At 42.3% G+C, this 23959-nt stretch overlaps 2 protein-coding genes across 3 annotated transcripts; both read right to left on the minus strand.

Moving 5' to 3' along the window:
* Positions 1–3648: 3648 nt before the first annotated feature.
* On the minus strand, positions 3649–9115 carry LOC311225146 (uncharacterized protein). Its single transcript, XM_084310350.1, has 3 exons — positions 8857–9115; positions 5673–5887; positions 3649–5540 (listed from the first exon to the last, which is right to left on the minus strand). Exons 1-3 carry the CDS (start codon positions 8984–8986, stop codon positions 5301–5303), a joined length of 585 nt encoding a protein of 194 aa, XP_084166476.1. The 5' UTR covers positions 8987–9115; the 3' UTR covers positions 3649–5300.
* A 2435-nt stretch (positions 9116–11550) lies between these two features.
* On the minus strand, positions 11551–23137 carry pomk (protein O-mannose kinase). Of its 2 annotated transcripts, none has more exons than XM_084310094.1 (4): positions 22950–23137; positions 17294–17724; positions 14923–15168; positions 11551–12783 (listed from the first exon to the last, which is right to left on the minus strand). In XM_084310094.1, exons 2-4 carry the CDS (start codon positions 17573–17575, stop codon positions 12262–12264), a joined length of 1050 nt encoding a protein of 349 aa, XP_084166220.1. In that variant the 5' UTR covers positions 17576–17724; positions 22950–23137; the 3' UTR covers positions 11551–12261. The 2 variants fall into 2 exon arrangements, with proteins under 2 accessions (XP_084166220.1, XP_084166219.1); XM_084310093.1 differs by having other exon boundaries at positions 17294–17727.
* Between the last annotated feature and the right edge of the window lie 822 nt (positions 23138–23959).

Below are 23959 nucleotides of genomic sequence, written 5' to 3' on the forward strand. Positions count from 1 at the left end.
ATCGCCCAGAGGACAGACCTCTAGTGAACTAATAAACAGATCTCTAGTGAACTAATAAACAGATCTCTAGTGAACTAATAAACAGATCTCTAGTGAACTAATAAACAGACCTCTAGTGAACTAATAAACAGATCTCTAGTGAACTAGAGAACAGACCTCTAGTGAACTAATAAACAGATCTCTAGTGAACTAGAGAACAGATCTCTAGTGAACTAATAAACAGACCTCTAGTGAACTAATAAACAGACCTCTAGTGAACTAATAAACAGACCTCTAGTGAACTAATAAACAGACCTCTAGTGAACTAATAAACAGACCTCTAGTGAACTAATAAACAGATCTTCTCTAGTGAACTAATAAACAGATCTCTAGTGAACTAATAAACAGACCTCTAGTGAACTAAAACAGATCTCTAGTGAATTGGTGAACAAACCTCTAGTGAATTGGTGAACAGACATCTAGACCCTCAACTAGTTAGTGTAGTAACATTATACCCTTAACTAGTTAGTGTAGTAACATTATACCCTTAACTAGTTAGTGTAGTAACGTTAGACCCTTAACTAGTTAGTGTAGTAACATTATACCCTTAACTAGTTAGTGTAGTAACATTAGACCCTTAACTAGTTAGTGTAGTAACGTTAGACCCTTAACTAGTTAGTGTAGTAACGTTAGACCCATAACTAGTTAGTGTAGTAACATTAGACCCTTAACTAGTTGGTGTAGTAACTAGTAGTGTAGTAACATTAGACCCTTAACTAGTTAGTGTAGTAACTTTAGACCCATAACTAGTTAGTGTAGTAACGTTAGACCCTTAACTAGTTAGTGTAGTAACGTTAGACCCTTAATTAGTTAGTGTAGTAACGTTAGACCCTTAACTAGTTAGTGTAGTAACATTAGACCCTTAACTAGTTAGTGTAGTAACGTTAGACCCTTAACTAGTTAGTGTAGTAACTTTAGACCCATAACTAGTTAGTGTAGTAACGTTAGACCCTTAACTAGTTAGTGTAGTAACTTTAGACCCATAACTAGTTAGTGTAGTAACATTAAACCCTCAGCTAGTTAGTGTAGTAACTTTAGACCCATAACTAGTTAGTGTAGTAACGTTAGACCCTTAACTAGTTAGTGTAGTAACTTTAGACCCATAACTAGTTAGTGTAGTAACTTTAGACCCATAACTAGTTAGTGTAGTAACGTTAGACCATTAACTAGTTAGTGTAGTAACTTTAGACCCATAACTAGTTAGTGTAGTAACGTTAGACCCTTAACTAGTTAAGTTTAAGTTTATTTGCAAAAGGGACAGTGCATATTAATCAACATTAAACATTTAAATACACCAGAATTAGCGAGAAGGCTAGATTTCATCTGTAGTCCCTGGCGGACAAGATGTTAAAAAGGGCATCAAGCTAAAGTGATAAAAAAGGTTATCACACATAACATACATCAAATACAATTCATCATCACAATATACACATTTTAACAAAAATACACATATAAAACAGAATAAAGCTGAACACACACCGTTGATGAATTTAGCTGTGGGTGCAGCTCTGGTGTTCTTTGAGCCAGATAACAATTTTTAATTAGTGTAGTAACGTCGTCAGCAACGCAACACGTTGGAACATTGTATGTCTGATCACATGTCCTCCTCACAGTAGTGATAGGATTCAGGATGAGAATCTACAGAATGCTCCTTTAAGTGGGTCAGTTCATTCAGGGATACATATTTCCAAAGTAGGCTATATTTGTCAAATGGCCAAATCATTACTTGGCAACTTGCCCAAAGACCCACTTCCAAAGTCCTAAACAGTGTCTTTTTACGAGGACAGAATACAGTAACTCGGACACGAGACGGACGTTATAATAAAGAACTTGTACAAAATGTTATTTTATTTTTCAGAATAGACATTCTGCAGTTGGTCATGAACACAAACCTTTATGTCAAAACCAAAACAATAACCCCATCATTAAAACAAGCATGATCAAACCACACACTCACAGTGCTACCTGCGCTGCGCATGCATCCAACACAACCAGATCTCCTGTGAGTGAGTGTAGTGAGTGTAGTGAGTGAGTGAGTGAGTGAGTGAGTGAGTGAGTGTAGTGAGTGAGTGAGTGTAGTGAGTGAGTGAGTGAGTGAGTGAGTGAGTGACTAAGTGAGTGAGTGAGTGAGTGAGTGACTAAGTGAGTGAGTGAGTGAGTGTGTGTGTGATCCCACAACAACAGGAACGTAGATTGTAGGGCTGACCCCTATTAGTCGACTAATCGGTCGAAAGGAGCCGTAGTCGACTGCCAACCTCTTAGTCGAAAATAAATAAATAAATAAAATATTATACTTTTTTTTTATCATTCTTTCCAAAAGAAAAGAGGCCTAGAAGCGTGGCTAACGCTAATGGCGCGCATACCAGAGGCTAACTGCCTAAGAAAACAGGCACAGAGGCACTGAAAGAGGATTTCACCCATCTAATGAACACACTAGACTAGACAAATATCAAGATGTATCCATCAGTGGACCAATTGCATGCTTTTGCAGAGGACAAGAAGCCTTCAGTCGACTCCTTCAGACATTAAGCACCCCCCACAGCCCAAATGGAATGATAAAAAAATATATATATATATATAAAAAAAATATATACTTTTTTTTTTTAGTTGACCAATTAGTCGACTAACGGCAAATGTTGGCCAATCATAGTCGACCATCCAAATCCTTAGTCGGGGACAGCCCTAGTAGATTGTATTATTGAGCAACAACCTGCAGGTTTGTTTTCAGCCCACCGAGCGCCGGCCACAGATTGGCACCTTGCCAGCAAATATCATTTACCTTGACGTTGCGGAACAGAACATTATTAGTAAGTAACCCTGTTGTTCACACATTGGCTCCGTTAGCTGCGTGCAATTAGCTGGAATACAGCGGAGTTGGGAGAGATTTCTACGCCAAAGTTGAAACACCTTAACCCTTTCACTGCCACACTACAGGTTAACCTTTCACTACCACACTACAGAAGGTTAACCTTTCACTGCCACACTACAGACGGTTAACCTTTCACTGCCACACTACAGAAGGTTAACCTTTCACTGCCACACTACAGAAGGTTAACCTTTCACTGCCACACTACAGACGGTTAACCTTTCACTACCACACTACAGAAGGTTAACCCTATCACTACCACACTACAAAGGGTTAACGCTTTCACTACCACACTACAGAAGGTTAACCTTTCACTACCACACTACAGAAGGTTAACCCTTTCACTACCACACTACAGAAGGTTAACCCTATCACTACCACACTACAAAGGGTTAACGCTTTCACTACCACACTACAGAAGGTTAACCTTTCACTACCACACTACAGAAGGTTAACCCTTTCACTACCACACTACAGGTTAACCCTTTCACTACCACCCTACATAAGGTGAACCATTTCACTACCACACTACAAAGGGTTAATGCTTCCCCTACCTCACTATAGAAGGTTAACCTTTCACTACCACACTACAGAAGGTTAACCCTTTCACTATCACACTACAGGTTAACCCTTTCACTACCACCCTACAGACGGTTAACCTTTACGTTAAGGGTTAACCTTCTATAGTGTGGTAGTGAAAGGTTAACCGTCTGTAGTGTGGTGGTGAAAGGGTTAACCTATCGTGTGGTAGTGAAAGGGTTAACCTTCTATCGTGTGGTAGTGAAAGGGTTAACCTTCTATCGTGTGGTAGTGAAAGGGTTAATTGTGCACAAGTCTTGCGTAGAAGTGAACATTGGTTCCTTTGGGCTGGCGACTAAAAACAAACACAACTGTCTCAATTCCTTGAAAATGGAAGCCACCTTAATTATGCATAAGACTTACATATAAGTGATTAAAATGGTTCCTTGGGTAGATATATTTTGTCATGCTAGTGGTGATTCAAAGACACTGAGCTATGCATTTCTTCATAACAGAAGCCCCCCCCCCCCCCCCACCAGATAAATCTCAAACATGTATAGCTGGGGTTAGGAAGGGCTGATTGACAGGTCATCAGTGATATGGGGGAGGGGGGGCACAGGCATGCTCCCGTACTAAATGTAATAATTTAAGACCTTTTAATGCCACAGCTTAATTAAATGTAAGGCCAATTTAGCAACAACAATAAACAGCAAATGTGAAAATATAGGCACTCTCTTCTGAGTAAATAATACATGATTGTCCGTTGAAAATGATCAGTAAGGAAAGATTACAGTAACTGGTTGAGTTGAATAACAGTTGTGTTGGCTCCTATTTAAGGGGAGGAGCTATTTGAATGGAAAAACACAGACGCCATTTTGACATTTCTCCCAACAAATCATCAACCAACAAACGCCATCGTGTGGCACCGGGGGGGGGGGGGGGGGGGTTTAGCTACAGTTTGAGTGGCAGTTTGTTCCACCAGTTGAAAGTATCGTCTGTGTGAAAACTGTGTTCTGAATAGCATTGTGGGCGGAGCTCCCGTGTGATGACATCACAGCAGAGCGTAGTAGACCTCCCTACTAGTAGGGCCCAAGTTTGAGAACATGAACAGCAACGATTGTGACATGATAACCGAGGCATTCAAACTCTTGTTGACGTTCGACCAACGATACATTTTTACAGGCATATTTGGCGCTCATTTTGAATTCTGCTTTACAGCGTTCAATATCTAAATAACGAAGATCCTTCCAGGCAGAACTTAAGGCAATTGAATGCTTCTTTTTTTTCAAGTTTATTTATTTTTTTTGTCTTTTTTTGTTCAAGACTTTTTAAAAGACTCGAACAAAAAACGAGAGCACGCAATTCTGGCAAGACCCCCCCGCATTTCACTGTATACCTGTATGCCGTGACAAATAAAACTCTTGTATCTCTTGTATCTTGTCCACTCGACGTGGGCGCGCGGCAGGGTCACGACCTACGACCCCGTCCACTCTCGCCAGGGCACGCGCTGCCGAGCAGGCGGAAGAGTCCCCGGTTCAACGCCACCGTTATCGATCGATCGAGATCTCCTTATCGGGGGGGGGGGTCCGACTTCCAACGTCTACGGAAAATGTCCGTAACCGAGACGAGCCCCCGGTTTAGTTTTAAATTAAAAATAAATGGCATAGGGGCGCCAGGGTGGCGCACCACGTACAGCGCTGCGGCGCAACGCGGCCGTCCCGGGTTCGACTCCTTTGCCGAATGTCTTCCCCCCACGTCTATCTCCCATACTTCCTCTCTGTCTCTCTCTGCCGGACTGCCTGGAAAAAAAGAAATAAAAATCGACCAAAAACATAATTAAAAGAAATAAATAAAAGAAAACGGCACGATAGTGTTTTCAGGACTCGTCGAACTCGGCCTCGTGCAGCAGCTGGTGGAACTTGAGCTTCAGGGCGCACTTCTTGCGGTACGGCAGCCGCTTGATGTGCGGCAGGAGGCTCATGAAGAACATCTCGTCCTCGTGCTCCCCCTCCCCCGCCTCCTGCCACTCCAGCGGCACCTCCCACCCGACCACGCCCCCCGGCGCCGCGTCGCCGTGGTGACCGTCGTCGATGGACGACGGCGACTCGGCTTTGGGCTTATTGGAGGAGGAGGAGGAGAGGGGCGTTCCGGCGGGGGGGCCATTCCGCGGATCGGAGTTGCCGGCAGCGACCACCGCGTCACCCCTCCTCCCCCCGTCCTCCTCCTCCTGCTGCTGCTCTGGCTCCTCCTGCTCCTCCTCCTCCTCCTCCTCCTCGCTGTTGCTGCCGGACGTGGTGGTGGTCCTGCCCCCTTGTGGCCGGTTGAAGGGCAGCAGGAAGGCCATGGCGGCGCTGTACCTCCACTGCCTCAGGTAGCTGCCGTTAGCCCCGCGGAGGCGGTCCGCCCGCACCCGCCTGGTGAACACGTCTCGGAGGTTCCTCCAGCGCTTCCGACAGTCCAGCTCTGAAACAGGGAAGGGGGGGGCCACAGTTTGTGGAGTTTAACCAGGGTTCCCACAGACATTGCAAAATGAAATTCAAGGACTTTCACATACTTTTCTAAGCAGTATTTTTCATTTTAAAAGGCATTTTAAAAGGGATACAATTCACTTTAAAATGCAGTTTTTTTTTATAGAAAATAAATCGGATCCAATATTTATGGCTTAAAAACCAATTTCCGACAATTAGTTACACTTTAAATGAAAAGATTATATTTCTTGATTCAGAACAATTTTATCATGGATGAACAAAACTTTCAATGCCAATAGTTGATTTGAATTTCAAGGACTTTTTAGGCAAAATGGGCTGTTTTCAAGGAATTGCAGGCCTTGACTTTTTTTGGTAAAAAATCAAGCACTTTAAGCACGTCAAAGACCTTGTGCGAACCCTGTTTAACATTCATTCGGGTGTGACGTGGCTGTGGGAGGTAGAGCGGTCGTCTGGTAATCCGGGCAGCGTGTCGAGGTATCCTCGAGCAAAGAGACTTACCCCCCTAACTGCTCACGATGAGCAGGTCGGCACCTCGCACGGTCGCCTCTGCTGTCGGTGTGTGAATTTACATTTACATTTAGTCATTTAGCTGAACGCTTTTATCCAAAGCGAGTTACAAGTTCTGTACGACAAAGTCATCAGGAAGGGCACAATTCAGGTGAATGTGTGAGTGAACGGGTAAAAATGTGAGGAACAAATTGTAAAGCGCTTTGGATAAAAGCTGCTATATAAATGCAGCCATTTACCATTTTTGTGCCTTTTTGGTTGTGTTGCCTTGTTAACTAGCTAACGTTTGATATATTGGTTGGTATATTTCCTCAGATAGCCGAGTATATTTTGAATTTGAATACCGGCTTCAATAGAACTGGCATCAAAGTCTGACACAAAGCGGAGCAAAACAATCTGTCTCTGCAATGTTGACTAGAAGCAGCTCACTGAGACCCGACAGCGTTATTAGACCCATAGATATAATATAAGATACATTTTAAGCACTCGCAAATGCCACAGTCTAAAACTATATCCATTGAATAAAGACGCCCCCTGCTGTGGCGGTCAATGTGTTAACAATTGTGTGTATTGAGCCGTACTGTATTGTATTGTACCCAATCTGCAATCTGTTAATAAAGTTTTCAATCAATCAATAATGTAGTTTGCCGGGAGATACATTTGTGTCCAAACTGTTCCCTAGCAACAGAGTCCCAGTGAAACTGTCTGTATCATCGAACAACGCAAGTCCTCTCATGGATCCATCTGCTCGACATGATAACTACCTACTGACAAGGGTGTAAAGTACTTGAGTAATTGTACTTTGTTACAATACTTAAGTACTGTTTTTGGGGATTTGTACTTTACTCTTTAGTATTAGTATTAGTACTTTAGTATTATTAGGTTTGTATACTTGTACTTTTACTCAATTACATTTCAGAGAAAAAAAACATACTTTTTACTCCTTACATTTAAAATGCAGACCTACAAAGTACAAAGTACAAATCTTGCAGGTCCAACCATTTTAATTAGTATTTGTTTCTCTGGCCGAATTAACGTTAACGTTATTAATCCTGCGGCCGCGCTTTATTTAAAAACAGCCAATCAAATCCCCATCAATGGAAAATGAACCCGCCCATACCCATGCTGATTGGTCCTTGTGCAAGACTAGGAAGCAGGGATATTTTATTAAACACCTGCTATCAGAAGAATAGACAGTCAGACACATTTATTTTACTTTTTAGTACTTAAGTACATCTAAAAGTAGAAACTTTTTTACTTTTACTCAAGTGTGTTTTTAGCCAGATACTCTGACTTTTACTCAAGTAAGATTTTGAGACGGTACCCATACTTTCACTTAAGTATAATTTATGGGTACTTTTTACACCCCTGCCTACTGAGCTGACGTTAACCCTTTCACTGCCGCACTACCAAACAGTTAACCCTTTTCACTGCGACAATACACGCACGTCCCATCTCCGGTCTAGCTGACTGTACCCCTGGCTCTCTTATCATCAGCATTATGAGATAGTAACTAAATAGTAACGCACAGCCACTTGGAAAAGTAACTGTAATCACATTACTGGCTTGTAAAAAGTAACAAGTTAGATTACTATTTACTGAAAAAAGTAATCAGATTAGAGTAACTAGTTACTGGCATCACTGCTGGTCTTGTTTACATCAGGGTCCCCCATTTTCAATTCATAATGACAACCCCCTCCAATATTCCAATGTACAGTTTTGCTTGTACAGTTGTACAGTGTCGTCGTCGTCCCCCCCCCCCCCCCCCAACCTCCTCCAATGTAGTTTTTACGTCAAATGTATAATCTCTATTCTGGACTCTTTTTGTATCACAAACAGTACTGCATTTGCAAATCTGGTATGTCATAAATGTATAGATACTGTCTATCTGTATGTCATGTTCTGATTAATTGAAAATGGGGGACCCTGATGTAAACAAGACGAAAGTCTTTCTCTGGTCTGCATCCCCTTAACAATTGTGTGTATTGAGCCGTACTGTATCTATTGTACCCATTCTGCAATCTGTTAATAAAGTTTTCAATCAATCAATCAATTATGACATACACAACATACATGACAGAGGAGGTAAGACTGATGATTTTTTTTTTACATTAAATTCTATATAATAATAATAACTCCTAACTGGTTGTTGTGAGGTGAACTGACCTGTGAGTCCCAGCAGGGCGCTCAGACTCCTCCATATATGATAATAATAACTCTATATATATAATAATAACAATAATAATAATAATATAACTGACCTGTGAGTCCCAGCAGGGCGCTCAGACTCCTCCATATATATATATGATAATAATAATAATAACTCTATATATATAATAACTGACCTGTGAGTCCCAGCAGGGCGCTCAGACTCCTCCATGTATAATATATATGATAATAATAATAATAACTCTATATATAATACTAATAACTGACCTGTGAGTCCCAGCAGGGCGCTCAGACTCCTCCATGCCCGTTGCTTGAGCAGCGGCTCTCTGTAGGAGGGGAGACTCTTGTTGTACAACTCGGGATAATCTGTGATGACAGCGATCAGCTTCTCGTCCATCACAAAACAAAATTACAATTCACTCGGTAAAAGACTGACTAGTTAATTGAGGGGGTGAAATCGTTGTGGTTATGCATTTTGTTATGATTATTATCAGCATCTTTGGAGAGAAACCTGGCAACATTTAGTGTTTACTGTTTTCAACGCCGGAGCGTCGAGCCGCTTCCGGTGTCGACTGTGCTTCCGGGGTCGAGTTTGCCCTTCAAAATAAAAGTGCCCCCAAAATCACGACATAGTCTTTCTCCCGAAAAGAGGAGACTATCTCTAGATGATGAGACCCAATCCATAATATTACAAGCAATACCAACATAAACAAACCTGTTATAGCTAAACAAATAAATACAAATTAAATTAAACATGTTATTTAAAGCTACAGGGTTAGACCCATGGCATTGCTCACTGACATACATGTGATGTGTAGGGCTGTAATAATTCATTTCAATATTCAAATTTCAACCTGAATACATGCGTTTGAATACCAAACTACCCTTAAAATGCAAACAATAAAAAACCACATTGATTCGAGGTGGACTGAAGACAATGCACTTGTTAATTGAAAGCATTATATAGCTAATATTCTAATTTATATCAAATTTGCCTAATTTTAGCCTATTCATCAGGAACATCATCAAAGACACTTCTCACCCCAACCATGGACTGTTCACCCGCCTGCGGGGTGCTCGCTCTGGGCCACGCTACCGCAGCCTCCCAGGCAGAACCAACAGGACCACGTATAGTTTCTTCCCCTCAGCTGTCAGACTTCTGAATCAAAACTCTACATAGCCCACTGTATACCTGTGTATATAGCCATAGCTTATGTAGACTTTATTGATTATGATTATTTTAATGATTATTTTTTATTCTCACCATTGCACTTTACTGTACAGTTTTATTTATGTGTCTTATATTGCAACCGACTGTTGATTGTCACATCCTGGTTGGACGTACACAATCTCGTTGCACTGTCTTGTACTGTGTAATGACAATAAAGTGAATCTAATCTATTCAAATGGTATTCTTAGGGACTATTCACAGTCCTAGTGGTGTGTCTCTACATGTCTGTCTGACTCAACATCCCTTCTAAAATGTGACAGAAATGTCTGACAACTAAAGTGTATCTGACTCTTAACCACTCAGTGTCTGACTCTTAATAACCACCAAGTGTGTCTGACTCTTAACCACTCAGTGTGTCTGACTCTTAACCACTAAGTGTGTCTGACTCTTAACCACTAAGTGTGTCTGACTCTTAACCACTAAGTGTGTCTGACTCTTAACCACCAAGTGTGTCTGACTCTTAACCACTAAGTGTGTCTGACTCTTAACCACCAAGTGTCTGACTCTTAACCACTCAGTGTGTCTGACTCTTAACCACTAAGTGTGTCTGACTCTTAACCACTAAGTGTGTCTGACTCTTAATAACCACTAAGTGTGTCCGACTCTTAACCACTAAGTGTGTCTGACTCTTAACCACTAAGTGTGTCTGACTCTTAACCACCAAGTGTGTCTCTTAACCACTAAGTGTGTCTGACTCTTAACCACTAAGTGTGTCTGACTCTTAACCACTAAGTGTGTCTGACTCTTAACCACCAAGTGTGTCTGACTCTTAACCACTAAGTGTGTCTGACTCTTAACCACCAAGTGTGTCTGACTCTTAACCACCAAGTGTGTCCGACTCTTAACCACTAAGTGTGTCCGACTCTTAACCACTAAGTGTGTCTGACTCTTAACCACTAAGTGTGTCTGACTCTTAACCACTAAGTGTGTCTGACTCTTAACCACTAAGTGTGTCTGACTCTTAACCACTAAGTGTGTCTGACTCTTAACCACTAAGTGTGTCCGACTCTTAACCACTAAGTGTGTCCGACTCTTAACCACCAAGTGTGTCTGACTCTTAACCACTAAGTGTGTCTGACTCTTAACCACTAAGTGTGTCTGACTCTTAACCACTAAGTGTGTCCGACTCTTAACCACTAAGTGTGTCTGACTCTTAACCACTAAGTGTGTCCGACTCCTAACCACTAAGTGTGTCTGACTCTTAACCACTAAGTGTGTCCGACTCTTAACCATTAAGTGTGTCTGACTCTTAACCACTAAGTGTGTCTGACTCTTAACCACTAAGTGTGTCTGACTCTTAACCACTAAGTGTGTCGGACTCTTAAACCACCAAAAACTGCACGGACCACAACGTATGACGTATATCATGTCAGTTAGGGTACCTTTTGTATACTGTTTACTTTACTCATAGTATACATTCAGATTCTAATTCTTTATTGCCCATATTGTATGGTATAATATACCTCATCTGCACCTTTGATTACACTGTTTATTTTCTCATATTCAGATCCAATTTCATTGCCTATACTTATGTCTTTCTACTACTACGCTGCCCAATCCTGTACCCCCCCCCCCCTGCTGCTATGACACTCACATTTCCCCAAGGGATCAACAAAAGGAATATATCTTATCTTAACTTAAACTTATCTTAAAATACTGACACAATGAACACACGACACGGCAAAACATTCCACCCTCCTCTGCCGTAAGGAACACAGAGGACCAGTCGACATTGTAGATGTACATTTATAAAATCACCTTTTTACACACGCAGTGTTATCAAAGTGAGCGTCCACTAGGGCTGGGCGATATGGCCAACATTTTTATCACGATAAAAAAAATTCATATCGTTCGATTAGTATTAGTATTAAAAAAAGTTTTTTTTTATTGCTTTTATTTAAAACAACAATTTATTTTTCAGCAATTCTTTGTCTTTGCTGCCATCTTTAGTGTTACAGCCCCTGACACTCCAGTTCTCAGGCTGCAGCTGGTTTGAAAGTGAAAGTACCAAAATAAGTGGCTGTGGCTCCAGGGGAGTTGGACAGTTCTGGCTCTGCTAGTTTATTTTCTATCTTTTGGCGCTTTTTTGGTGGACAAACCACCGCACATCATGTGCACCGTGACTCGTGACTGGAGACTAGCTCTGCTAGCACACATAGCCTACTGTGTACAGACGGTTTCAAACTGCATTTTAAATTAGAAAGCAAACAAAATAAATGGACAAGAGAAAATAAAATCTCAATTTGGTCAGTATTGTCATTTGGACAAGCAAAGCCATTACTTTAAGTTGCAGGCAAGAAAGACAAGTCTGTCCACCGTCTCTGGTTTTAAAGCTGTTGCAGGTCACAAAACAAAAAAAATAAAAATAAAATTATTATTATCGATTATTAAAATATATCGCGATAATTTTACCGCCCAGCCCTAGCACTGCGTCCACGCTACTACAACATGTCCCGGGAGCCCGCGTTGTCCCGCACCATGTTGGTGTAGACCGACCGGTAGGCCTTCAGGACGTCCAGCGCCGAGGGGCGCAGCCGGGGGTCCCTCCTCTTGCACTCCTCGTGGATCCGGAAGAGGTGAAAGTGGGCCATGTCCACTCCGGCCACGCGCCCCATCAGGTAACGGGTCACGTCGGGAACCTTCCAGATGTCCGTCTTCTCGTCGTACCCCGGCATCAGCTCGTCCGAGAAGGACCGGCCGTCGCCGCCGAACGGCCAGAGCTGCTCCGGGGCGACAAAGTCCCCGGTGAGCTCCCGGTGGCCGCACTTCACCGGCAGGGCGTCGTCCACCACCTCGGGCAGGGCGTCCAGGTCGTTGACCACCAGGTGGAAGTCGCTGGTCAGCAGGAACTGCGAGAGCGTCTTGTCCAGGCCGTTGGAGTCGCACATGATGCGGCGGCCCGCCGGCCCCGCGTGGAGGTGCTGCAGGACGGACACGTAGTCGACCGCGAGCCGCAGGCGCACCTGCCGAGTGTCAAGGTTCTTTATTAGTCGTCGTACAAAAATACAGAATACTTTTATGTGAAATGCTTTTTTTCTGTTTTGCTCCTGAGAGTGCGCTAGATAAAAATAGATGAGTATGAAATAGAAAGTCAAAAGTACGTAAACAAGTGTAAACAGAAGTGTTCAATATACATATATATACTAGGGCTGTCTTAAATACTTCGAAGCTTCGAAGCTCGATGGGCATGGGATTCGAATATGAAAATAAAATTCGATTATAAAAAAACAAAACATAAAATGAATATTATTATTATTATTTTTTTTTTTTTTTGCTAAATCAACTCTGCCTCTCTTTGTTAACTACAACAAGCAATGCTGTTTGTTATTTAGGATGAGGTCGGACTCGGCACTGACAGATTTGTGTTCATTGTGCTGCTTTTATAAAGCCTCAAATGACGGCAAGTACAATATTTCATGAAAGCAGTGTTTAGTTTGTCTAAGATTTAAAAAGGTTTAAACTTTACAGCACTGACAAAGTTGAACAAAGTGCTGTACAAGTCCCACAACAACAACAACAAATTTAATTATATATATATTTTTTATACATTCCCCCCCCCGAAGCTTCGAATTAAAATCAAATCTCGGCCCCCGAAGCTTCGAATTCCAAAAAAAAAAATCAAAGGTCAGCCCTAATATATACAATACAGAGTAGGGAAAGAAATTTGTAACTGATTTACAATACAATTTACAAAATTTACAAAAAAGTATGAATTGTAGTGCAAATCTCCTTACCAATAAATATAAAGTGTGTTAAAGTGTCTAAAGTGAGTAAAGTGGGTGCTACGGTGAGTGTTTATTTAAAGTGAGTGTGTGCGTGTGGATGTGTGTGCTGTGAGTGTAGATGATGGCACGCCTGCCACGTGTCGCAAATCTAGACTAAAACTAAAAAGACAAAATCGAGACTAAAACTGACTGAGACTAAAATGCTCAGACCTGTAGTTGACTAAAAGAAAAATAAACGAAGGCGACTAAATGATGAAAACGAAAAAAGGAGCATTTGAACACATGACTAAGACTAAAACTAAAATTAAAATAGCTGACAAAATTAACACTGGGGGGGGGGGGGGGGGGGGGCGTCTACATGAATCTATGATCCCAATAGAAATGAATGTGAATTTGACTGACTGTACCAACTGAAATAAGACAATACCTACCACACCTTTACAAAAAAAACTCAATACCTGGATATTAACAAATCAAACATGTAATCACTTTTAATCATTCATTTCATTGTGTATTTTATTATTGCTTTTATTATGATGTTGGATTGTGTTGTAAATACTGTGTTTTACTTTTAATGCTTCTGTTCTAGGTGTATTGTCGGTCGTATAACATCTCGCCAAAAGGACTACAGTTGCGAATTAGCCAGCTGGCTAAAACGGACACATTTACAGAAATGTTTATTAATGTGTACTTTAACACTTTCACGGCTTTTCTTGGGGTTACCCCCCGACCGTTGAATGCCACGTCACGAGTATTCTCGGGTTTTTAATTTTAATTTTTTTTTATTAGCGATCTGAAATCATATTGCATCACGCGAGCCTACCGTTGGAGATCCAGGGACCGCCGGCGCGGTCTATGTTATCAGTGTTAGGATAATCAGACTCGTTTTCACGGATATATAAGTGTTTATGTGATATGGCTGTTTTGACTGTAAAAGCCATGAGGAAATAAGAGCACCGATTATCAGCGCGCGGCACGGGCGTGCGTGCGCACACATACTATCGATCATCTAGCGTTTATTTGAAAACGATTCATAAATAGGCAGACAAATGACAACGTTCTGGAATATTCCAGTAAAAGGCGATTATCATAGGCATGGGTTGTTTTTTCCGCGAAAACGAGTGCTTTTCAAAATGCTCTCAAACGGAAATGAAGCGATAGAAAACCAATCTGCCTTGACAGCACTGACTGGAAAATGATTCTTTGATAAGCGACGGGCAGATTAGACACATAGCCATAATTTAAAACATAGATTAGGCGATATTAACGTTAACATTGGGAGTGGACCGTGGCATTCAAGGGGGTAAAAAGGAAAACACGGCGTGGCAGTGAAAGTGTTAAAAATAATAATAAATCAACTGAAACTGAACTGCGCACCTGCCAGGTGTCGCGGTGCCGGTGGCGGTCCTGTGCCAGCACGGCGTCCAGGCTCAGCAGGGAGCCCAGCGGGTGGTACTCCGTCACCAGGCTGAGCTCCTCGGGGCACAGGCCCACCAGCCGCACCACCAGGGGGCCCTGCAGCGCCCGCAGCATCGCCAGGCCGTGCAGGAAGTCCTCCTGGTACTCCGGAGACGCCAGCCTCGACAGCGCCACCTTCTGGCCCTTCCACTCCGACAGGTACACCTGCGGGCGGGGAGGGGAAGCGCTCGGGTTAGAAGGAAGGAACACGTTACGGGGGGGGGGGGGGGGGAAATGCGCTCGCCATCTTCTTCTCCAGAGTCAGGCGGGAAGATGGATACTGATCTCCTCTCTCTGTGTGTGTGTTCGGTGGTAAGCTATCCGGTTTGCGAGCTAGCCTAGCACGGCGCAAGTGAATGGAAGCGGATACGGACCAGCTAGCTTAGCTTAAAACCCCCGGGGAGAGGTGTCTTAGGCCAACAGCTAGGCTAGCTGGTCCGTATCCACGACCAGCTGTTTGTGCCGAGCTAGGCTAGCTTTCTATTGAACGCACACGCACACACACAGAGAGGGCAAGCACACAAGTGCAAGATGTGTCTGCAGATGTGTCAACACATGGTGCTGGTTCACGCATCGGGATGCTGGTTCATGCATCGGGAATATTTCAATGTCACGGACAAATGGGATAAATTCTGGTCAAATATAATAATATTAGACTTCTGCTTGAGCTAGACTTCGTTTTGAGCTAGACTTCTGTTTGAGCTAGACTTCTGTTTGAGCTAGACTTCAGTTTGGGCTAGACTTCAGTTTGAACTAGACTTTGGTTTGAAATAGACTTCGGTTTGAGCTAGACTTCTGTTTGAGCTTCTGTTTGAGCTTCTGTTTGAGCTAGGCTTCTGTTTGAGCTAGACTTCGGTTTGAGCTAGACTTCTGTTTGAGCTAGACTTCGGTTTGAGGTAGACTTCAGTTTGAGCTAGACTTCGGTTTGAGCTAGACTTCGGTTTGAGCTAGACTTCAGTTTGAGCTAGGCTTCGGTTTGAGCTAGACTTCTGTTTGAGCTAGACTTCGGTTTGAGCTAGACTTCGGTTTGAGGTAGACTTCTGTTTGAGCTAGACTTCAGTTTGAGCTAGACTTCGGTTTGAGCTAGACTTCGGTTTGAGCTAGACTTCTGCTTGAGCTAGACTTTGTTTTGAGCTAGACTTCTGTTTGAGCTAGACTTCGGTTTGAGCTAGACTTCTGTTTGAGCTAGGCTTCTGTTTGAGCTAGGCTTCTGTTTGAGCTAGACTTCGGTTTGAGGTAGACTTCTGTTTGAGCTAGACTTCAGTTTGAGCTAGACTTCTGTTTGAGCTAGACTTCAGTTTGAGCTAGGCTTCTGTTTGAGCTAGGCTTCTGTTTGAGCTAGACTTCGGTTTGAGCTAGACTTCGGTTTGAGGTAGACTTCTGTTTGAGCTAGACTTCAGTTTGAGCTAGACTTCGGTTTGAGCTAGACTTCGGTTTGAGCTAGACTTCGGTTTGAGCTAAACTTCTGTTTGAGCTAGACTTCTGTTTGAGCTAGACTTCTGTTTGAGCTAGACTTCTGTTTGGGCTAGACTTATGTTTGGGCTAGACTTCAGTTTGAACTAGACTTCCGTTTGAGCTAGACGTCAGTTTCAGTGGCAAATACAACCACTTTTAGTGGTCGTACGTTACTTGGTGACCAAATAAAAACAAGCAAGGATTACTTTCACAGGACATTGTGACTGGGATGCGTGTATGCCTTCTACGACGGAACTGCGTTTCCGCGTTCGAGTTTTGCGCTCTGATTGGCCAGGTCATGTGACATGTGCGCGCCAATCGTGGGACAGCAAGTTCTGCGCCTATTTCCGGGTCTAACAGCCTGCAAACTACCTGGCGTTCTATCGCCATGCTCTAAGACAAACTCTAACCTTAACCAACTTCGAACGAGCGCCTAAGCTTAACCAGTGTAGAAACTTGCGGTCCCACGATTGGGCGTACATGTCACATGACCAGAAATGACCTGGCCAATCAGAGACGTGGAAACGCAGTTCTGTTGTAGAAGGCATTCAGGCGACTGGGATAGATGCGTCTGTTTCTAAACTGGCCCCAAGCAAAAAAATATAATATATAAAAATGTAAAAATAAAATATAAATAAAAATATAAAATATATAAATAAATAATATATATATAATATATAAATAAATAATATATATATATAATATATACATTTACAATTTAAAATTAATATATATATATAAAAACATAAAATATTAAATAAAAATAAATAAAAATATATAAATAAATAATATATATATATATAATATAAACAATATAAACACTGGGCAAGCTCACCTGCTTCACGGCCCCCTGGCCAATCAGCTTCAGCTTGCGCACGTCGGCGTTGATCTGCGCGCACTGGAGCCACGGCGAGCAGTTGGAGTGCATGGCGGCCATCTTGAAGTGTCCGGGCGGACAGCCGCCACCGTGGGGCGCCACGGGGCGCAGCGCGGCGTCGCTCTGGTAGACCGAGTCCAGGTAGAGGTAGAGCAGCACGTTGGCGAACAGCAACCCCCCGAGGCAGAGCAGCACCACGGGCACGCTGCGGGCCGTGCTGCTGCTGCCCCTCCTGCCCATGGTGCCTCCTGCTGCTGGGGAGACGGGGGCAGAGGCCTGCTGCTGGGGAGACAGGGCAGAGGCCTGCTGCTGGGGAGACGGGGGCAGAGGCCTGCTGCTGGGGAGACAGGGCAGAGGCCTGCTGCTGGGGAGACGGGGGCAGAGGCCTGCTGCTGGGGAGACAGGGGCAGAGTAGTGGTGTCAAAAAGATCGAAAATCGATACATATCGATTCTGAATATTTAAAACGGTTTCAATACTGATTTCCCGAAATATCGATATTTAATTATTCATAAAAAAAAAAGGTTTTTTTTTTTAAAGGAAGTTGCATTGTTCATTTCAATACCTGTAATAGTACAGTAGTCCACACACACATGTGCATTCAGTTAAGTCGGAATATGACTGTAATACAAACAGTTCAGTTTGCCAGGTACATCAGGGTTCCCACGCTTGCCTTGAAAACATTTTCCATGCTACCTCCTGATTTTCCAGGTACCATATTAAGTGATGATCTATAGGCCCCTGAAGCTTTCCTCCCCCCTCCGCGCCCCCCTCCCCTCACACACACAACCCCCTAGGACAGTGGTCACCAACCTTTTTAAGCCCAAGATCACTTATTTTTTTTTTGGTGAAGGCAAGATCTACCTATTGAAGCGTTGAGAGAAAAAGACAGCCAAGATTGTACTTTAAACTAAATGACTTGTATTTGCCTGTATTCTAATTACATGCAATGCTTTGGTCCAACATTAAAACGTCAAAGTAGAACTATTATGTACTTTCTCAGTCAGCGCTAAGTGCAGTCCTCTTATGCAGCATCACTTTTCACATCAAAACAAAAGTAGAACTGTAATGTGTACCTTCTCCTATTAATTAACATTGCCAAACATATTTACAATTAGCATTTTATAAAGTAGAACTGTAATGTGTACTTTCTCAGTCAGTGCTAAGTGCAGTCCTCTTATGCAGCATCACTTCTCACATCAAAACAAAAGTAGAACTGTAATGTGGACTCTCATATTATTAACATTAGAAAATGCTAATTGTAATATGTTTGTCAAAGTAGAACTGTAATATGTACTTTCTCAGTCAGTGCTAAGTGCAGTAATCTTATGCAGCATCACTTTTCACATCAAAACAAAAGTAGAACTGTAATGTGGACTCTCAGGGAAAGATACAAAAAAAGAAAAAGAAAAAGAATGTACATTTATTTTTTTCAGGGAAAGATCTACAGGGAAGGTCTCAAAGATCAACCAGTCGATCAAGATCGACGGGTTGGTGACCACTGCCCTAGGACACCTGACTACTTACTTGATTTAAAAGATGTGCCAGTCAAGTCTACATTGTAAATGCTTAGAGATTATGTCTTATTAATAATATCAATGCATGAAATAATGCAACAAGCTGTAGATCAGTGGTCCCCAAACTACGGCCCACATTTGGCCCGGCCGGGCCCCCTAGAGCCCCGGAGCTTTAAAAATAAAAATAAAAATAACGATTTTTTTTTGTTTAAGATGGCAGCATCCCCATTGTCGGTGCTGAATGTTTGTTAGTGTTTGATTTTTTTTGGGGGGTTTTAGTATTTTTAAACACCCATTTTTAGTAAGTAGTCGTTTTCATTTGATCCTATACATTTTTCATTTCGAAGTTGGTTCAAGTTCAAGTTCTTTAATAGTTGTCATACAGAAGTACAGAATACTTTCATACAAAATGCTTCTTACTGTTACGCTCCAGAGACTGTGCTAGACAAGATAGTATCAAATAACATAATAACATAATATAGCATGAATTTAGAAGAAGAAAATGAGGTCACAGTGTTCGGTATAGACATATGTACAATGTTCTGAGTTACCATATAATATACAATACACAATACTATGCAGTGTACTAATGTACAGTACTATCTAGTGCAAAGCAGAAATGGGATGAGGTACAATTTTAGGTACAATTTACAGTAAGGTGTACGAGTTGTAGTGCAATCCTTCATCCATAAATATAAAGTGTGGGGAGTGGGTGCTACAGTGTGTTTGTTTAAAGTGGGTGTGTGCTATAAGTGTGTGGAGTGGGTGCTACAGTGTGTTTGTTTAAAGTGAGTGTGTGCGTGTGGATGTGTGTGCTATGTGCGTTTGGTGGTTGTTGTTGTGTAGTGTTCATTCATTGTTCGTTTAGCAGCCTGATGGCCTGGGGATAGAAGCTTCTTCTGAGTCTTTCTGTGCTCGCCTTGAGACTCCTGTATCGCTTGCCTGACCGCAGCAGTTCAAAGAGGCAGTTGTTCGGGTGACTGGAGTCTTTAATGATTCTCTTAGCCTTGCCCTTGCAACGCTTGTAGTAAATGTTCTGGAGGGTGGGGAGCCCCCCTCCAATTGTGCGTTCGGCTGAACGTGTCACTCTTTGTAGTCTGCTTTGGTCTTGTGCAGTGCTATTCCCAAACCAGGAGGTGATGTTGCCGGTCAAGATGCTCTCTATTGTACATGAGTAGAAGTTCTTAAGGATCTTCTGGCTGACTTGGAACTTCCTTAGGCGCCTGAGGAAGTAGAGGCGTTGTCGTGCCTTCTTCACAACACTGTTAATGTGTGTGGTCCATGTCAAGTCCTCGGATATGTAGGCTCCGAGGTACTTAAAGCTGTTGACTCTCTCAACCGGTGCCCCGTCGATGCTGAGGGGGCTGTAGTCCTTGACCCCCGACCTCCTGAAGTCCACAATCATCTCCTTTGTTTTGCTGACGTTCAGGGAGAGGCTGTTTTCCTGGCACCATCCCGCCAGGACCTTGACCTCTTCCAGGTAGGCCCTCTCGTCGTTGGCAGAGATCAGGCCCACCACCACTGTGTCGTCAGCAAATTTGACGATTGTATTGCTACTCCGCTGAGCCACACAGTCGTGTGTGTACAGGGAGTAGAGGAGGGGACTCAGAACACAGCCCTGGGGGGCCCCTATGTTGAGGGTGATGGATGAGGAGGTGCAGTTGCCTGCTCTCACCACCTGGGGTCTGCCAGTCAGGAAGTCCAAGACCCACTGGCAGAGGTCATAGCCCAAGCCCAGGTCCCTGAGCTTGGCTATGAGTATGGAGGGGAGTCAGGGACTATGGTATTGAATGCCGAGCTGTAGTCGATGAATAGCATTCTCACATAGTTCCCCTGCCTCTTGTCCAGGTGTGATGCTGCTGTGTGCAGCACATGGGATATGGCGTCCTCCGTGGACCTGTTGGGGCGGTATGCAAATTGCAGGGGGTCCATGTTGATGGGGAGGGAGGAGCAGATGTAGCCCTTTACTAGCTTCTCGAAGCACTTCATGGCTATGGAGGTGAGAGCTACAGGGCTCCATAAGGTTAGAGTTTGGAATCAGGGCTGGTGGTCTAAAATTTCCAATCAATCAATCAATCAATCAATCAATCGGGGAACATAGGACCCGGGGAACATAGGACCCGGGGAACATAGACATGCTCCCCCTATTCTCGCTCCACAATGGTGGAACGAACTTCCCGCCACAGTTATGGAGACGAAACACGACCAATCTTTCGCCGTCGACTAAAAACACTATTCTTCAATCAATATCTGAAAGAAACACTAACCTTCTTACTACCATGCACTCTTCCTACTATACTAATATGTCTCTTTACTACTATGCAGCACCCACATTTCAACACAGTTTGATGAACATTGTTACTCAACTGAAAGAGTCGTGCCCTTCCTGCTGACTTGTCGTACAGAACTTGTAAGTCGCTTTGGATAAAAGCGTTCAGCTAAATGACTAAATGTAAAATGTTTGGCGACACTGTGTGCAGCAGAAGAGCTCAGCTCTGTCGTCTGAACATGTCTGAACATGTCAACAAGCCAGTCTGCCTGAGCAACTTAGAGAAAAAAAGTTGACTCCATGAACTGGTTGACATTTTGTCGAGTCATGTTACACAAGTTCACACTGTTCCGAGTAATCATATTAAATTAGGAGTATGACATGTGACTGTCCACTGTCTCTGCAAACACACTATGGCATCTGTTTGAACAGTAAATGCTGCTCACTGTAGCATTTATTTGGGTGAGATGTTACTGCTGTTTACATTCACTTTGTAGCAGTCTTTACAATATTGTACAGAACTGGACCACATACCACTTTAACATGACCTTTAATCAGAGGAGCATAGCTGGACCACATACCACTTTAACATAACCGTTAATCAGAGCAGCATAACTGGACCACACACCACTTTAACATAACTTTAATCAGAGGAGCATAACTGGACCACATACCACTTTAACATAACGAGAATGTAATGCTCCAAAGCACTGGAATACACAACAAACGTCATGTAGAATACATACTTTTACTTTAGATACTTAAGTACATTCAATATTAAATACAATGTACAGTTTCTTCATCAAATGTATACTCTCTTTTTTAGACTATTTTTGTATCACAAACTACTGTATTTGTAAATCTGGTATGTCATAAATTATAGATGTAGCAGTACTGTCTATCTGTATGTCATGTATGTCGTGTATGTTATGATGAATTGAAAATGGGGGACCATGATGTAAACAAGACGAAAGTCTTTCTCTGGTCTGCATCCCCTTAACAATTGTGTGTATTGAGCCGTACTGTATTGTATTGTACCCATTCTGCAATCTGTTAAATAAAATGTTCAATCAATCAATCTCTACTTTTACTTAAAGTATAATTTAAATGGAGGACTTTTACCAGAGAGTACTCATTTACCAGGTTGTTTATACTTTTAGGGAATGTTCACAGTAAATGAACTGTGTACTTCTTTCACCTCTGGTTACAACCTGCCTAGTAGTTAGTTACTAGTCGTCTAGTGTGGACTTTACACCCTGACTTAGTAGAGAATTTATACTCGGATTGGTTGAGCACAGTAGAGGTTGGGTACACCAGCTAGTGGGCACTGGGCAGTCAAACATACTCGAGTGAAACACAGTCAGTTACTCAGTTATATATCCAAATGTATGGCAAAACTCCTCTTATCAAAATGTGCATTATTAATCATGTGCCCTGAATCCACTAAGGCTGGATGATGGGGGACCCTGATGTAAACAAGACGAAAGTCTTTCTCTGGTCTGCATCCCCTTAACAATTGTATATTGAGCTGTACTGTATTGTACCCATTCTGCAATCTGTTAATAAAGTTTTCAATCAATCAATCAATCAATCAATCAATGAGGTAAACAAAACAAACGTCTTTCTCAGTGGTCTGCATCCCCTTAACAATTGTGTGTATTGAGCTGTACTGTATTGTACACATTCTGCACTCTGTTAAATAAAGTTTTCAATCATTCATTCAATCAATGGAGCAGCAACTTGTCAAAAGTCCAAACAGACAAGTGTCTGTCCTGCTACTGTAGCAATAGTAGTAATAAGTAACACAGGCAGCAGTCATGCATACCTACCTTCTAGAACCTCCGTTCACATGACGAGAGAAGTGGGCACGGATTTACATTAATGCAAACATTAGTTGAACACTCCTCGTCAAACACATTGCTGTTTGTTTGTTTGTTTGTTATTATTTATTACGAGGCCGATCCTAGTTCCTAGTTCCAACCCAGAGAGAGAGTTCAGTTCTGGAGCTGCGCAGTCAGTGGAGCAGTGCGCAGTGGCGAGGCACTTCCGGGTTTGGACTCCTGCCCAGATCTTAATCGTTTCACAATAAAAGTACAGGGAAGGAAATTGGTGACTGTCGCCATCTAGTGGTTGCATCCAAAAGATGTATTACAAATCATTTCGAATGATGAATGAATGAATGGATGAATGAATGAATGAATGAATGAATGAATGAATGAATGAATGAATGAATGAATGAATGAATGAATGAATGAATGAATGAATGAATGATGAATGAAAACTTTATTTAACAGATTGCAGAATGGGTACAATACAGTATACGGCTCAATACACACAATTGTTAAGGGGATGCAGACCAGAGAAAGATGTTTGTCTTGTTTACATCAGGGTCCCCCATTTCCAATTCATAGTGCAACAGTTAATATGCGCATAATGCTCATGGATAAGATAGAAAAGTAGAAAAAAATTCAGAGCAATATGATTTTTTTTTTATGAGTTCAATGCAAGAAGATTATTTTAGAAGATTATTTGTTTGTTTGTCAGATGGTATGCTTGCAAACTGTAAGGACCAGTATCTGTGTACTCCCTGGCCCATGCAGGACTGGTTGATACAGTATACAATACGTAAATATAGTACGTATGGCTATAACATAACGTACATTATGTACCCTTTTTCCTGTGGTCGAGATTAGTACTTTATTTACGTTTTCTGATGAGACCGCGTTGCAAAACTCTACCAATGCACACGGAAAATAATATGTTGATGAACAATTCATTATACTGACTACAACGGATCAACCTTGTCAGCAGAAAGAAATCAAAAAAATGTTTCACCACA

Source organism: Notolepis coatsorum (genome assembly GCF_963971535.1).
Source record: "Notolepis coatsorum genome assembly, chromosome: 3".
NCBI classification, from domain to species: Eukaryota; Metazoa; Chordata; class Actinopteri; order Aulopiformes; family Paralepididae; genus Notolepis; species Notolepis coatsorum.